General features: G+C 36.9%; 1 protein-coding gene across 2 annotated transcripts in view; it reads right to left on the bottom strand.

Moving 5' to 3' along the window:
- Positions 1-18231, bottom strand: part of HDAC8 (histone deacetylase 8) — a 222232-nt gene that overhangs the window by 139878 nt on the left and 64123 nt on the right. For both annotated transcript variants that reach the window (XM_045538933.1, XM_045538934.1), the window contains exons 5-7: positions 13005-13117; positions 9114-9191; positions 8400-8508 (exon numbers count right to left, since the gene is read on the bottom strand). In XM_045538933.1, the coding sequence (XP_045394889.1) occupies positions 8400-8508; positions 9114-9191; positions 13005-13117 (300 nt within the window). The remainder of the gene's footprint in view (positions 1-8399; positions 8509-9113; positions 9192-13004; positions 13118-18231) is intronic.

Genomic DNA, 18231 nt, shown 5'->3' with positions numbered 1-18231 from the left:
GGTGTGGTGCACACTGTCTAGCGGATGGGCACACTTGTAGCTCTGACTCGGGTGGGGAAGAGGCAATATGTGTAACCTAAACATTTGTACCCTTGTAATATGCTGAAATAAAATAAATAAATGAAAACACCAAAACAATAAAAAAGTCAATAGTGAAAGGAAACATTTCCCTTAAATGTCCTTCAGTGATGTCCCTTGGTTCTCATTTTATTCAATTAGTACTGGTTGAACAGCTTATGGTGTGGATAGAGAATCTCTACCCTTTATGCAGATATGGCCTTCTGCAAGTACCAAGAGTATAAATTTTGCCTATAGTTGGAAAAATGTATAATGTTAAAAATATTTAGCCATACTACTATAAAAAAGCACATGAAAAGGATGTAAGTCCATGAGAATATCTCTATAAAATGACATGTGACACTATTCCCTTTCTAAAGCAGGAAGTCAGGATCTTCTCCATTGAAAATGAAAATGAAGGGAAAAGAGGATTTATAGAATCTCTATGTTTCCAAACTTTAATTAGGAATTTAAAACCTAAGAAGTAAATTCTGGTGATATTTATTCTTGTATTCTATCCATAAAATTACAAATTAAATCCTCAGTATTAAGAGATTCTTTTTTTTTTTTTAGAAAAAATCTAAGTTGCACTTTCACAAACATGATTGTGTATACTACAGATCATGTGGTTCATTTGCAAAGTTAAGTGGTTTCTTTTCTTCAGGGATTTTCTGCAATCTCCTCAGAAAAAAATTTTCCAAAAAGTCTTGTGGATGGTATTTTTTCTTTGTTTGTGACAATTAAATTTCATACTTCCATGTGACACTTTAGGGATGATATAGTCAATGGCTAAGAGGCAGACAGAGGTGGGTTCAAATTCTGGCTTTGCCACTTACTCATGGTGTGACCTTAAGCAAGTCAATCTTTTCTCCAGTTTTCTCATTTTTAAAATGGGAATAATAATACCTACTTTTGTAGGTATTGTAGATTACAGATTGTTACAAGGATCAAATGAAGCAATGTAAATGTTTAGTGCAATTCCTGGCATAGGCAAAGTGCTCCCTAGGAGCTAAGCTGCAGGGTGTAGGAGCCTCATCTGTCTTGTTTACCACCACCAGTGCCCAGTACAGTACCTGTCAAAGGGTGGAGTGTCTACCCGTAGATACTCAATATATTTTTGCTGATTGCATGAATAAAATAGTTTCATTATATTTAAAGATACACACATAGTAATGCATGTCAAATGCTAAGCACAGCACCAGGCACAACAATAAACTATATAACTTGGTAGTCCCTCCTCCCTTCCTTTGTCTTATTGTTAATTAAAACCCTATAAAGTGATCTGAAGTGCTCCATTCTTTCGTAGGAAGGTCAGTGAGGCTTCAGACAGGTGAATTTTCACCAGACCCACAGGAACTGATCCTATGCTTAAAATATCACTGACTTATATTTCAGAGGCAGTGCCAGAGTCTAAGGAAAATTCTTGTGCAATAAACATATAATACAAAGATACTACAGTAAGTAGTGATGTGTTTTTTTCTCTTCCTTGTTGGGTATCAGTGGGGCTCAGTATAGCTGGACAAAAAGATTCCACTGAGGGATTAAAAGCTTAGGCTTAAATGAGCTATATTCCTTTAATGGCCCTGCTGTTGTCCTAAGGAACAAGTTCTTTCTGGGTAGGCTACTCTGGTTAGCCCATTAACAGAATTAATGTTCCAAAAATGCAGTTGAAGAACTATAAAAGAATTATTTAAAAATAGAAAAGTGAAAGTCTTTATTTCCCCCTCATATACAAAACTTAGTTTTGGGCCGGGCGCGGTGGCTCACGCCTGTAATCCTAGCACTCTGGGAGGCCGAGACGGGTGGATCGCTCGAGGTCAGGAGTACGAGACCAGCCTGAGCAAGAGTGAGACCCTGTCTCTACCAAAAATAGAAAGAAATGATTTGGACAGCTAAAAATCTATATAGAAAAAATTAGCTGGGCATGGTGGTGCATGCCTGTAGTCCCAGCTACTCGGGAGGCTGAGGCAGTAGGATCGCTTAAGCCCAGGAGTTTGAGGTTGCTGTGAGCTAGGCTGATGCCATGGCACTCACTCTAGCCTGGGCAACAAAGCGAGACTCTGTCTCAAAAAAAAAAAAAAAAAAAAAAAAAACCCAAAAACAAAACAAACAAAAAAAAAACCTTAGTTGTGCAGGATACAAAATTCTAGGCTGGCCATTATTTTGTTTGAGAAGACTGAGAATGGGTTCCCAATCCCTTCTGGGTTGTAAGGTCTTGGTTGAGAAGTCTGCAGTTAGTCTGATGGGTTTTCCTTTGTAAGTTACCTGATGCTTTTGTCTTATGGCTCATCGGAGCACCTCTTTCGTTTTATTTTGGCTAGTTTGATGACCATGTGTCATGGAGTTTGCTTCCTTGTGATGAATCTTCCAAGAGTCCCTTGAGCTTCTTTGTACCTGTATATCTAGATTTCTAGCAAGGCCAAGGAAATTTTCCTCAATTATTCCCTCAAATAGGTTTTCCAACCCTTGTGTATTTTCTCCTTTGCCCTTAGGGATGCCTAGTTTTCTTATGTTAGGCCCATTTACATAATTCCATATTTCTTGTAGGGTTTGCTCATTCCTCTTGTTTCTCTGCTCTATCTCTGTGACTGATTTGTTTAATTCAAAGGTGTTGTCTTCAAGCTCTGAGAGTCTTTCTTCTGCCTGATCTAACCTATTCTTAAGGCTTTCCACTGTGTTTTGTATTTCCTTGAACGAATTTTTCATTTCTAGAAGTTTGGTTTGATATTTCTTTAATAATTCAATTTCTTTAGTGAATTTTTCATTCATTTCCTCCATTGTTTTTGTGGTTTCTTTGTGTTGGTTTCTATTTTATCTTGTATTTCATTGAGCTTCCTTACAATCCATGTTCCAAATTCTTCATCTGTCATTTAAATATTCTGATTTTGGTTGGTATCCATTGCTAGAGAGCTGGTGTTCCCTTTTGGGCGTGTCCTGTCGCTCTGATTCTTCATACTTCCAGAGTTCTTTTGCTGATTCCTCCTCATCTGAAGTAGCTGTTGCTTCTTATTTTTGGATTTTATTTTGTTTAGATAATGACACATCCAGTTACATCTTTGAGCCAGTAGTTGGTACCTGTGGGTGAGACTCAACCACACCCTGTGTGACTGAGTAAATGGTACAAACGGCATGCAAACTGACCTCCCTGTCAGTAGGTGGTGCTTTCCAGAAGGAACAACTGCTGGTGGGACTGTAAACTAGTACATATTCTATGAAAAGCAGTATGGATATACCTCAAAGAACTAAAAGTAGAACTACCATTTGATCCAGCAATCCCACTAATTGGTATTTAGCAAAGGAAAAAATGACATTCTATAAAAAAGACACCTGCACTCAAATGTTTACAGCAGCACAATTCATAATTGCAAAGATGTGGAAACAATCCAAGTGCCCATGAATACATGAGTGGATTAATAAAATGTGGCACATGTAGGCCATGGAGTACTACTCAGCCATAAAAAACTGGTGAACTAATACCTCATATATTACCCTGGATGGAGCTAGAGACCATTCTTCTAAGTGAAGTATTACAAGAATGGAAAAACAAACACCACATATTCTCACCATTAAATTGGAACTAATCGATCAACACTTATGTACACATATGGAAATAACATTCATTGGAAATAAAGCAGGTGGTGGGAGGAGGGGATGGGTAAATTCATACCTAATGTATACAATCCACACTACCTGGGGAATGGGCACACTTATAACTTTGACTCAAATAGTACAAAAGTAATTTACATAACCAAAACGTTTGTATCACTGTAATATTCTGAAAAAATAAAAAAAATAAAATAGAAAAGTATAATATTTCTTTCATAAAAAGAAGGAGGTAAAATATTAAGTTGTTTTTTAAATTTCTGGGGTCTCTGATTGAATTTTCCTTTTGGTCAATGGTCTTTGAAGGGGGAAAAAGTTTCTTTCAATTTTGAGCTATACAATATAAGCAGAACTCAAGGTAAACAGAACTCAAGGTAAATAGGCCAAGGACCAAATATAGGTAGATTCTTACTTTAATGAGTTCATTAAAATAAGGTTATTCCTTTGGTCGGGTCGATAGCTCTAATTAGCAAGGTTTTTGCATATAAAGATTGCTACTGAATGAGAACTCCAGTTTAATAGAGTCTTTCATGAGTACTATTCATTGAGAAGTCTGTTTAACAATATGTCTTCCTTTGGTGAAATATTTATACAATGTCTGTACTTAATTATCTTACAAAGTTGAATAGCTGACTATTCTTAATGTGATTTTTTACAAAACTTTTCAGGATGCATATACTGTGATGACTTCATACATATTATGAGCACCATATATGTAATTTTCCTGTGAGATATATGCTAATCAGATATTTAGGAAGAATACTTTCTTACTGTTAGGGCTGTAAAATGATAGGTAGTATAAAAACTAAGAAGTATCAGCACAACTCTGGAACTTTTTACTCAAACTCCATATATGTCATGGTAATTCAGAGTAGGAAGGTAGTTGGGTCATGTTGTAAGATTTGAGGTCTCAGAGTGGTGCACTACTATTTATCAAACCCTCCCTTGAGCCAAGAGCAAAGCAATACTTGTTATTGTCCTTCCGTCTCACAGCCCTTAACTATAAATTCTCCCAAATTCATCAACACAGTATTTTAGGTAATAAACATTAAGACTATCTCAGAGTGAATTCAAATATACTTAGAGAGCAAACAGGTTACACATAGGCAGAGCAGTATTTCCTCTTCTGGGTGACAAAGCATGGGAACTAGCAAAGCTTCCCTTTCACAGAATATCCTCCCTCTCCTGCCAAACTTTGTGGGTATATGTGTGTGTGGCATGGGGGTGGGGTTGGTAGGCCTTCATGTAAATCAAAAATATAATATACCTCTGTCATCTCTATTCTGGTGTCATAAGCTTCCACTTGAAGGAGTCAGCATGCTTATGAGAGCAATGTCCATGGTCCTTTACGCTTGTTAAAACAGGGCTCTACTTGTAATACCAACTCTAGTAGCTCCCATGGAAATTATGGGAAGCCGTTGGAAATTAGTGGCCATTGCCCTTAGTATTCAATAATCTAAGGAGATCTAACTGTGACATTGTTATTTACATAAAATGGAACCCAAGGTCTTTTGGTTTTAGGAAATGTTCATGTAAAGATTCCATATCCAGTCTATTACAAAAAGAAACTCTAAGCCAATTTTTTAATAAAGGAGGAGTACTCAACCTTAAGTTGAAACCATTAAGTTCCTCTTTCACTAGCTGGCAAAGTAAAAAAGGTTATGGCAGGAGAAAAAGGTATCTTATTTAAAAAGAAAAGGAAGGAAAAATGGAAGGAAGGAGGGAAGGAAGAAGGGAGGAAAGAAGGAAGGATGAAAAGGAAAATAGCTTAAGTAAATCCTATAGGGAGAGGCAGTTTAGGAGTAAACTAGCAATTGGGCGGCAAACAAAAATGAGAGCTGAACCAGCAATAAAAGTTCCTTTATATATCACAAGTAAGGAATGAGCCACAGAACCAGTGGGATCATGGAACAAGAAGGACGAAAAGGAGACAGTAGATATACTGAATGACTTTTTTAAAAACAGTAAGCCATTCCCATGTCTAATATATCTTTTGAGGTAGGCAGACAGGTCAGGGTAATAATGGCAAATGTGTAAGAGACTCTGGTTCCAAGCCACGCACCAGAGTAGTCAAAAGCATAGTGACTGGGACCGAGTGATAAAGTTACCAGAGCTGGCCCTCTGCAAAACTGCTTAGTTGGCAAAGATTGTTTTGAGTTTTTGTACCCCTTTCCCTGTACTGCCCCACTACCCATCTCTTGCCCATCTGAATATTCAGGGAGCTCATGTTCTAACACTTTCAAAACCTGTTGTCAGGAAGGGTTCTGTAAAACTAAACACCTATGGCAGAGTAGGGGTGATGAGGAGAAGCTGTGCCCAAATTTCATTTTAAGGCCTATTTCTAACTGTAGAATAAAAGTATGTTTCCTGTTAAAGGAATTTCAGGTATTAGTCCAACAGATGGGAGAGATGTTTGGGCCAGGAAGCCATTCTGGCACCCTCAAAATCAGAGGTGCCTTCACGTAATGCCCTGACCAGACTTGACTTCTGAAGGAAATCAAAGGAAAAAATCATTGTACCTCTAATGAAAACCTGGAACCTGTTACTCTGGATGATCACTGTGTGCATTGCTGGTGTGGCTCCACAGGCAAAAGGGGCCCCAGGAACTATAAACTGATGAGTGTCTGGTTCTTTAGTAGGCAAGCTGGAAGAATCTTTAATAAATGCTAGCCTCCTGTACAAAAAAGCCATCAATCTACTAGGGTGCGGGTGGCCAACATGGTTTCTATAAAAGGAAATCATGTATAATCTTCTATGGATCTTTTCCTTATGGCTACACTTACTCTTTTTTTTTTTTTTTTTTTTTTTTGGGACAGGATCTCACTGTGTCACCCAGGCTGGAGTACAGTGGTGCTATCGTAGATCATTGCAACCTCGAACTCCTAAGCTCCAATGATCCTCCTGCCTCAGCCTCCCCAGTAGCAGGAACTACAGGCATGCACCATGCCCAGCTAATTTTCTTTAAATTTTTTGTAGAGATGGGGGTCTCACTATGCTGCCCAGGTTGGTCTAAAACTCCTGGCCTCAAGTGATCCTCCCAATTCGGCCTCCCAAAGTGCTGGGGTTACAGGCATGAGCCACCGTGCCAGGCCTTAAATTTACTTTTAAAATGCTTCTAATTAAGTTTGATGCCAGGGCTAACATGAATTACCATGGGATTTAAACTATTTTAAAATGATGTAGTAGGAACTGGTTTATGTGGGAAAAAAAAGAAAATATAGGGGAGAAACGGACATTTTTCTGACTGAAGAAAGATAAATAGTAGACTTCCTTGGGGGTGGACACTGGGAAATCCTTGAATCTCCATATAATACTCAGCTTTTCCAGGCAGTGAAATGCCAAGTTGATGGAGGATAAAAGACAACCTCAGGAGGCTTCATGATTGGCAGATGAGTTTCAATAGGGACACATGTAAGGCGATCCATTTAGGGAGGGCTAGATATAACAAATTATACTTGCAGGATGATGAGTGCTGACCTTTCAATTAAGATCCAGGAAAGAACTCTAGGAAACCCTGTGGACAGTGTACCGGAGAGAACAACCTTGTTTCCTGCTATGACAAAAAAAAGGGCAACAAAATGTTGGGTACTGTCAAGAAGGGGATTAAAAGAAAAACAAAACAATTCTCCTTTTACACAGAACCACAGGACATCTTCATTGGTAGAGTTACATAAGCAGCTCTGATCCGTACATCTCAAGGACAGAACAGAGCCTAAGGGGAATAAAGAAGGGCAATTAAATCATCAATGGCAGGCTCCAAAAAAACAGTAAGTCTTTTCTAGTTTGACAATACAGAAGTAGCTAGGGAACATGACCAAAATCTTGAAAAGGCTAGTGCTGCTGAATGACTGAATGATGACTTGGCTGCCAAATCTCCTGAAATAAGAGGCACTTCTGAAGCACAAAGTTTTTATTTTTTAATAGTTCTACTTTGTTTATACAACTGCCAGTGATGACAGCCAGAGCAGGCAGGCTCCTTTGGGAAGTCACTGTTTTGTACCAAAGGTTGGGAGAAATCTGAGTTGAATGGGGGAGGGGTACCTCAGTTCCCACTACTTACCTTCAGCAATGTTCACTGGCTGACTTTTGGTCAGACCCGCTTTCTCTGCTGCCATTGTCAGCAGTGAATTTGTGTCTGACCAATCTTAATTTTTATGAATATGAGTTTAGCGCTCTCCCCATTCTGTAGGGCTTTTCAACCCCAAAGGTTTATACATTGGCACCAAACTGTCTGCCTGCAAGTGTCTGTAATCTTAATCCTTAGTGTAGAAAAAACAGATTTCTGACTCCAATTTTAACACAGTGTATAGAATTCAAGAACCCATGATAAATAAAAATAGTCAACTCTCTAATATTCACACCAGTGGAGAGGAGCACAAGTCTCCATAATGAACCCTGCTAGGCTAGTGAAATTGCACACACGCAAGTTTCTTTAGCTAAGAAAGTAGCAGACAAGGGATTCCCTAGGACAGCCTATGAGTTCTGTTCTTGGGATGGCCTTAATCGTACTAGATAACAGGTCAGATCAAACCTGGAACATGGCTCTGGTCTAACCACTTGGCTCTCCCAAACAGGGGATGGCCAAATAAGCATAATGAGCAGTATACAAAAGCTATGTGGGCATATAGTGGTTTTCTTTCTCACATTGTTCCTTGAAAATAAGAATTCTGTGACATGGGGGCAATTTCATCCCGTAGAAATGCCATCCACTCATTACTGGCTCATTGTTACTGCTATACCTTTCACAGATGTGGTAATATTTCTCATCCTGTATGCCATCCTGAATGGGCACATTTATACTGTAGTACCGTCCCTTCCCTAGGCCAACATCAGACACATCACCTGTTCCTGTAAAAGAGAAGAACAACATGATTAGCTATTAAGGATATGAGAAACTAGAAAACTTAAAGGATTCTCTGATAGGAATTTATAAGACCAAAAAGGTCAATTAGGAGAACAATCCTGAATTAGTAATGGTTTCTAAGGGAATTAAATTAAGAAAAACAATATGGAGAAGTAACTATCATAAACAAGATGTTGGAGAAGCATGCAAACCTTAAGGAAACTGAAAAGCCTTAGTTTCCATCTTATTGGATCAAATAAAAAATAAGAGATTAACTCCTTTGCTTGACTTTTCATGCTTCCTAGGTTGATGTAATATCAATATATCTTTGCAATTACCAGGATGTTAGGAGTTACATGGGCTATCTGATAGTATATAGTAAGCATAAATGATCTATTGACAGTCCATAAAAATCATCTGGAAGAGAAAAGTGTTATTGTCATTACTCTTGCTATTGTCACCTGAAGTGACCTGTGTTAAAATTTTGCATAGAATAGCACCAATAAGGTATTAACAGCATGGAACTCTCCAAATATAGGATATAAGAAATGTATAGAAGAACCGCAGTGTTTATTCAGCAAATGTAATACTGAGCACATAGATCACTTGCCTGGGAAAAATCCCGGGGAGAATTTGTGCAGGGACACAGTCATGACTTTGGAGGTGAAACTGAAGGCATCTTCTACACCTACCAGAGAAACAAACATCAGAAGAATCACTTCATCATATACCTGAAAATCTGGAAAGCAGTAGTCGGGGGGAGGGGAGATGAGAAGGCAGCAATAATAAAGCCAACATGGTGAGGAAGAAAAGTAATATAAACTTACGGTCTCTGTAATTATAAGATGAGGTAAAATTTTGGCCCCAAGTGAAGTTTGGGGGTTACTTTTCAAATTCATGGCAAACTATAACCCTTTCCAAGCAATGGGATGTCTGGGTTCTCTTTGATAACTTGTTCTAAAAGTTGAGGAAGGCTGAGAGCTCAAAATGAGGCATTATCAACAGAATTGAATAAAGCAAATTGGCACCATCTTGGAAATTTTATGTTTTGTTTTGTTTTGTTTATGCAGTTCTAGTTAAATTCCTGGGATTTTTTCAAAGAAGTACGATGTGATAATCCTTTGAAAAATATGACCAATACAAACGTTAGGCATTATATAGTGAAAACCTAATTATAAAGTGCCTCTCTATAATGTAGATTTGGTTATAAATGCAGGTCACCCAAAGTTCTACGTGTACTAAGTAACTTATAGTACTTCTTTCTGGCTTAAACAAAGAAGGCTGAAAATAGGCCGTGACCTTGTCTCTTAATAGCACACTTATAACAGAGTTTTAAAGCCTGAAGAAAGATGGGGGAAAATCTTTTCTAGAAAGAGGTCTCCCTTCCATTTAAACAGTGTCAGAAAATAATTAGAGGCCTGGGAGATATTATAAAAGCTGGGATTTAAAGTAACCTGTACAAGTCACTACTTATGTAGAAAAACACACTGCCCACCTCTACTCCTTTCCTCTCAGAATCACATGTAGTCATACTAAGTTCAGATAATCAGTCTATATAATGGAAGGACTATTAGCAATCGCAGGTACTATCCTCTTTTCTACTCAAACAAAGAAATTGTCTCTGTGTTTACTTAATGTTTTCAGTCTTCATTAGAGGACAACAGAGACCTTAAAAAAATATTAACTCTGTTTGTATATAACAGGTATGTTTGAATTTCCCAAGCCTTATGTTTTGCCCTAGGGAGGCAGTTAAAACCAGTTAAAGGCTCCAGGCACCAAGCATGAAGTAAACAAAATAAAACAAAACAAAATAAATGAAAATAGCATTTCAACTTAGAAACTGAAGTCTAAACAAGGATAATTCATGAAAATCCTGATTATTTATCCATCCAGAAATGTTGTACCAATTTACATTTCAACCAGTCATGTATGAGAGTTCCTATATTCTCACAGCTTGACTTGTACTGGCTATTATTATTCTTTTTAATCTTAGGGAGAAAGAATGCTCTTGTTCTAATTTGCCTTTTTCTGAATATTAGGGTATTGAGCACCTTTTCATAAGTTTAGTACCCATTTGTACTTCTTCTCATGGGAAATACCATTAGGCATGGTTATAAAATCATACTTAAAAGAGGACGTAGACAGATAGGTGGAGGATATGGACTTGGTGGGAAAGAGGAGAGTGGTTAGGTAGATGGAAAAAGGTGAGAACAGGGTAGGAGTGGCCAGTGAAGCCACCACAGGATTCCAGTTATGGAATCATGGAAGATTTAAAATAAACCAAATGTGTAAGAGTTTGAAGGTGGGGCAGGGGTCACTGGAAGGGAGGTGCTGAAGAGGGGAAATAAACTGAAATGAAACACACCATAAAAGTTGGCTAAAACAGGAAACTCTAACGGGTGTAGAAATAACATTGCAAATGGAAAGAACGGTTTCAGGTGACAGTCTTATTTCATTCTTATGTGGCTCTATGGAACTGATTCTATTCTTGAACTCTGATACTTATAGTTTGAATTTCATAATCAGCCATTCATTCAACAAATACTTTACTGAACTACTACTATGTGCATAGTACTGTTGGTTCAAGGCATTGTATAGGACAGAAAGAAGTAAACAACTTGACCTCTGTTCTGAAGGAGCTTAAAGTTTCTATGGGAAGAGAAGACATAGACACATTAAAAATTAATTAACAATACAAGACAATATATAACTAAACATCAAATTGGCAATATAAACAATACAGGACTTGAAAGGAGGGAAAGAACACTTGGGCTGGAGTGGTCAGGGTAAATTTGCTACTCTTGGAACTTGAACGAATAGGTAGAATTTGGGGGAGGAGAAAGCAAAATTAAATTAGGAAAAAGGGAGGCAAAGTCAGGGAGATGGGAATAGTGAGATATGCCATCAATAGTGAGACATGCTCATTGACTAGAGTAGCCTGGATAGTTGGTAATGAGAGATAGGGCTGGAAAGATGAGGTGAGGCCTATTTGAGGTAGGCCTTGAATGACAGGTAAAGAATGTGGACCTTACTGTTTTTCAAAGTGCAGCCTTAAGAACAGCTGGGGTATTGTTAAAATGTAGAGTCTTTGGTTCCATGGCAGACCTATTAAATCTAAATATCTGGTGGCTGTGGCCCAGCAATCTGCACTTTAAAACAAACTTCTCCAGGTCATCCTGATTCAAGTTTGAGAACCATTGGTCTAGGCCAGGGGTCAACAAATTAAGTGACTAGATAGTCAATATTTTAGGCTTTTTCAAACTATTAAGGTCACTATTGCATATACATGCAATTTTTTTCCCTATATAACCCTTTTAAAATGGAAAAAAAAAACATTCTTAACCATTCTTAGCTCATTGGCCATACAAAAATAAGCCATGGGTCAAATGTTGCCCCTTGTTATAGGCAATAAGGAGCCTTTGAATGTTTTTGAACAAGGCTGTGTTTTGTACTCACTGAATATGCAGATATTCAACAAGCATGGTTCTCGAAGTAGTATGTTGGTTGTTTTAATCCTCCTCTCTTCTGTTACCTTTAATTTTCTCTCATTGTTCCATGGTGGCATCCATGCAAGTAAACAGCTCCCTGGGGAGGTTCTCCCCACAATTTCTTCCTTCCTTTTTTGTTTTGGAAGCAGAGCTGACTTGAATCTCAGACACATATTATTCGTTTCCTCCTTATGCCTTGATTATGTTATTAATAGTTTGTCTCAAAAAAAAAATCCCTGGAGAAGCAGTAATCACTGATTTGGGGGAGGGGAAGGGATATCCTTAACTAATAATTTACTGGATAAGTTCCTAGATGAATGGAAATACTAGGTGTCACAGACAGGATTTCTAAAAGAAACAGAATATGGCAACTGTCACCAGAGTTCTACATTCTAGATGGAAAATACATAGGAGGGTTGGATAAGTCCTTTCAGTGGAGTCTTCTAAGAGGGGATTAATGAGTTAAGGCAAACTGCTAAGAGATTCTGCTATTAAAAATTAGGAAAGATGTCCTGGGTTTGTGCAGGACTAAATATTTTAGTAATACAAAGAAAATGGCACAGATTCTGATCACTACATGGGTTGGTAGCTTATTGATGAAAAATTCAGAATATTAGCCTATCATACATCCATTTTGTCTTGAGAGAAGCATCAGTGAGAAGAGATAAGGCTGTCATCCCTAACCACAGATTTTGCTTAGAATCAATGGAAACAGCCTGAGGGAGGTTACTGAGCACAGGAGTAAACACTAGGTAAAAGTTCCACTTAACATTCTCTACTATAGAGCTCTGCTATAGTAGGAGAAAAGAGGAAATTATAGGAGCCTGGCTTGGGCAGCAAAGCAGAAATTGCATCAGCTAGAGGAATCTCTATACTACCTACTTTAGAATTCTGAATTAGTAAAATTTCAATTGCAAAAGATATTTTTCCTTTTACCAGTTGCCTAGAAGCAGCTTAACTGATAAAAACCTGCTGTCCTAGCAGCAAATCATCTTTGAAACTGAAGGGCTTACCATCTCCATGGTGCAGATCCAAATCCACATAGAGAATACGGTCAAATTTCCGTCGCAATCGTAATATTCCCAGGACAGCATCATTGAGATAACAAAAACCAGATGCTTCATCTCTGCAAGAAAACAAGTTGCTACAGCCAACAGCCAAAGAGCAATCCAAGGGTGTCTTAAAGGCCAAGGATCTAACCCTTTAGATCTAGTCTTTTAAAATTTCCCCTTCTTTTAAGAAAAATAAAAATCTACCTACAAAGATTATGCAGTAAATGGCTCAGAATGATCAGGGAATGAAGTGTTTTGGTAAAGAAAATATTCAGGTAAACTGGTAACATTTTCCATGCAGGGTCCCAGGTTTTCAAAGCATTGGAATATTATAACTATATTGAACAAGACAGAACCTTTCTCTGAGGATTTCAGAATCACTTCAAAGAAATTTGTAGTACCCTGGGTCATCAAAATGAACACTGATTAACACAAGATACTTAAGAAAGCTAGATTCTAGAAGGGGCCTTTTCAGACAATCTTGCTCAGCCAGATGAAGATGTTGGAGACTGGATTCTCTGTACTGACTCTAAGATATAACCTGGAAGTTTTTTTTTTTTTTTTGAGTAAGTCTTGGCACTTGTTGCTCATAAAAGCTGAGTGTGAAATGTATAAATGCACAACCTCCCGGGCAGTACGTGTGCCTTTCTGTAAATGTAATTATTACAATGAAGGGTAAAGTAGTCTTTTCTGAAGTTATTTTCTTTCCTTCAGTAGCATTGTCTTCATGGACTTCACTAGTGTTCTCTAACTTTGTTGCTGTTGGTGATACCACATCACTGGAACCTCTTGTCAATGTTAACCTGCTCTTTTATTACACTTCCATTAAACCTTGCTGATTAGATGTATTAGAACATTCTTTATCATCAAGAATGCATTATAATTTATTTTTAAGGCCTCATCCTAAATGCTTCATTTCTTTTGCTTCCACAGACCTTTCAAATATCCAATCCATTTTTTCTAAATTCTCCCTGAAGTTTTATTAATATTTGAAACAGAATTCTAGGCATAAGCAACAGTTAAAATGGTATCTTTGCTACCATGAGACTGTAAGGTCTTTCAAGTGCCTACACAATATATAAGCTTCTTCATGAAATTGCTTCCATAATAACGTCTCATATTCTAAACAATGCCCTGGTTCATAGGCTGAACCAATGAAACAGGTATATTGGCAATCAGGAAGTTGGCAAAAATACCTCTAGATACTGATTTTGCTGCATGAAGGTGAACTCAGCAATCATCTAGCCAAAGAATAGCTTGGCTTTAGGTATACAACCAGGAAGAAAACAATTAAAAAATTTATTTGATCATTTATGAATTCTCTGTAAATAACTAAATACGTGACTTTGAGAGTTCTTGGATGTGAATGTTATATTCCAATTATGAAAAGCTTACATTTTATAAGTCTACTGCCTTAGCACATCAAAAAAAGAGATAATCTGTCCTCCTACTAAACATCAATAACTTTTGGGTAGATGGGACAGAACACTAAGTGCTAGGCAAAAAGAGGAGGATGATGGGGAGGAGGAATACAAATCAATACAAGGCATACTTCCTTCCCTCAGAGAACCTACAATTAAGTTAGGGAGACAAGTCATAAGCACAGAAAAACAAAAACCAAAACCCAATCATCTAAACAAAAAAAGCAACTGGAAATAATATGGCATACAAAGGAGAATACAGAGAAATTCTATAGACAAAATTGATAAAGTAGACTCATCTCATTGACAGTACTAAACTTTATCTGAGCCCTGTGCTTCTGGAAAGCACTGATGGTTAAGAAACCCTCCTCCCTTTTGTGTTCCAAGAAACAGTGAACTGCAAAGTACCACGTTACCCTGACATATTCTAAGAAAAGACCCATGCCATCCTTCCTTATGACTCCCATAAACAGGCAGATGACTCCACTGTTTCCCTGCCTCTGTAAAACTCCTGGCTCCCTTCCTTTTCTTTAAAATGTTCCTCATTAATGAACATTCCCCCCATGGCAATAGCCTGAATAACAAAACTGATGATGATGATGATGATGTCTGTCATTCAGAAGGGCCTTTATGTCTCCTTGTGTGAATGGGTAACATTTTCCTACTTCTGGATGGTATCACCAAATGAGATTATAAAATTTCTTAAAGGATCTCTATTCTCATTGGCTTATAGAAATAATAACTGTTTAAATAAACAGAATATTCTTAAAATTCCCAGAAAATAAAGGAAATGAATTTTCAAGACTTTCAATGTGCTAAAAAAAATGTATCCCTATAAAAACAAAGTCAAATGTGTTAAGAATTCAAGTTCACATAATTTAGGTAAATCTTTGGCAAATAAGACTAATTTAGCAATTTTGGTTTACTAAAACTAGCTATGTATTTTCTGATTTATCAGTGTTAGGTATAATACACAGGTAGATTTTTATTCTACTTGGGCATGTTCTTCCTAAACATATATAGATTTACTGATTGAGTGAGCTAATATTACTTCTATTAAATGCTTAAGATTATGAAAAATGAAAATTTATTTAACCAAGTTGAGTCATTATTCTGACAAACTTTATTTCAACAGTAATTATGTTTTATAATATATCAGCTTGAAGATAATTTATAAGAACTTTAGGTAACTAAAAACTTTGGGCTGATACTAAAGCAGATTAATTAATGAATATTCATTAGATACCTAGACCATTCCCAAGTAAGAGAATGCTGAAACATTAATTACTATGTATAATTTTTGGTTGATGTGCTTGTGCTTATTTTTATATGTTACAAACAGGATATATATATATATACACACACACACACACGTGTGTGTGTGTGTGTGTGTGTGTGTGTGTGTGTGTGTGTGTATATTTGGGTCTATTAATGAACATGTTCTTTTTTGCCACTTAGAGAAGTTGTACTAAAAGGATATGTATGGATATAGAAAACCGTAGAGAATTCATAGAAAGGGAAATTTATTTGTTGAGGTTAAAGCTGGCTAAGGTTTGATGAGTTTATTTATAAGAGTTACAAAAAGAACTTTAGTACCAAATATACTGATGCAAAACTAGAATTTGGTTTTCTCACTGTTAAAATGACAAAAGTTTTTGGATTATTGGTCTGTCCTTAATAGCAGGTTGTAAATGTTTTGCTTTACCTTCTGAATAATCTTCCCTAATAACAAAGATTCTGTAATCTTTGTAATCTTTTATGGTTTATATTGACTTTATTATGTCCTTGATTATTTAAGAAAGCAAAGTCTTCCTGCTTGGGAAAGAGCTAAGGATTTTTACAATCATGTTACTTCCTATGTTTACTTTTAAAATCTTTTTATTGTCACTTTGGTAAAATAGAGAGCCAAGCATTATTTTTCAATGATTCATGGTCCTGTCTTAATCATGTCCCAGAAGGCCCATGGATAATCACAAAGGATTTGATCTTTCACATTGTAAAAAGAGAAGTGCTAGAAATAATTAGGTTTATTTGATATGTTACTATTGATGAGTTACATGGGAAGAATTGTCAAATCAGAAGAGATGCCTTTTCTAGGTTAAATTGGCATACGTAAAATGTTACTTATTATTATTGTTTTAAAGATGGAGTCTCACGATGTTGCCCAGGCTGGTCTTTTTTTTTTTTTTTTTCCAGGCTGGTCTTGAACTTGTAGCCTCAAGCAATCCTCCTGCCTTATCCTCCCAAGTAGCTGGGATTACAGGTGTGAGCCACTATGCCTGGCTGTATAGGTAAAATGTTATTAACATAAACATTTCAGAAATTGTAAGCTGTATGGGAAGTTTCTACAAATTCATCAGTGCCCTCACTGACCAAGGATATCTTTCTATTTGTTGGAGTTCTGGTGTTGCTTTGCAAGATATTAGACAACTACAGTATAGTGTTTTCAGTCATAACTTTAGTTTTGTTTCTTTTTGAGACAAGGTCTTGCTCTGCTGCCGAGACTGGAGTGCAGTGGCATCATCATAGCTGTACCCTCAAACTCCTGGGCTTAAGGGATCCTCCTGCCTCAGCCTCTAAGTAGCTGGAACTACAGCACACACCACCATGCCTGGCTAATTTTTTTCTATTTTTGGAGATACAGGGTCTCACTATATTGCTTAGGCTGCTCTCAAACTCCTGGGCTCAAGTGATCCTCCTGCCACGGCCTCCCAAAGTGCTGGGATTATAGGCATGAGCTACCATGCCAGGCCAATTTCAGGGTTTTTTTGTAGTGTTAACTTGGTTTCAACTTCGTATTTTATTTTGAATCTGCTAATAGCATCTTACTAGTCATTAGTTTTCAATTGGGGATTCACATCTCTTACATGTGAAATTTTATTAATGTACAAATATTTAAGACCTATTCCAGATTGCTGAATCTCTGTACTTGATATTCTTGATATATTCTGGGTATATTCTAACAATATGCTTGGTATATTCATGGTATATTATGTCAGGATTATTATATATCTGAGTTGTTTTTTCTTATAAAAGATTATGTTCAGATATTTTTATAAATTAGATACAATACCTCCTCTTCTTTTAAAATAGGTTTAATCATTATGTTCATAGGTATTTTGTCTAAAATTTTTTGGATTGACTTTTATCTTGTTTTGCATGCCATAGAAACAACTACATTTCCTTGTCAGTTGCAGTATTATTCTTATAATGAACTCTCATCAAGTTTTTCCATTTTGAAAATGATCAGTAATAAGTTAACCACAGCTATTGCAAGTCTTTTATCATCTACAGCTAGAAAGCTTTTTATGTTTTATTCTGATGCTTCCCTGAAAGGATTTGCAATCAGCTACAAGCTAAAGGGCTTCATCTTCAACAAAGAAAAACTCTTTCAGAGCCATGTGGAAAATAACTATGCCTGGTACTTCTGTGCACAGGCTTCTGATGAGATGGTTTAAACAACTTTGAGACTACACTAGGGAACTGAGTCAGGATTTTGAGAACTCCAGTTGAGAAGTAGGTGGGTTAATAAGACTGCTAACTCAAGGTTGAATGGAACAAGAGCTAATTACATAGACCTGAATGAACTGATGAGGGATGATTGTGGGTTTTGTTTGGAATACTATTTTAATATTCTATTTTCTGGATACATAAGAAACCTGTAATATTTTCCATTTCTCTTGTCTCTTATACTATATATAACTCTTAACTGTTTAGTAGACCATGCTTTTGTAAACAGAAATGAACCATTTATAAATGATGTTATT

Source organism: Lemur catta, chromosome X (assembly GCF_020740605.2).
Source record: "Lemur catta isolate mLemCat1 chromosome X, mLemCat1.pri, whole genome shotgun sequence".
In the NCBI taxonomy this organism is placed as follows: Eukaryota; Metazoa; Chordata; class Mammalia; order Primates; family Lemuridae; genus Lemur; species Lemur catta.
The sequence above is the reverse complement of the archived record's forward strand: the minus strand, read 5'-3'. Positions and strand labels throughout refer to the sequence as shown.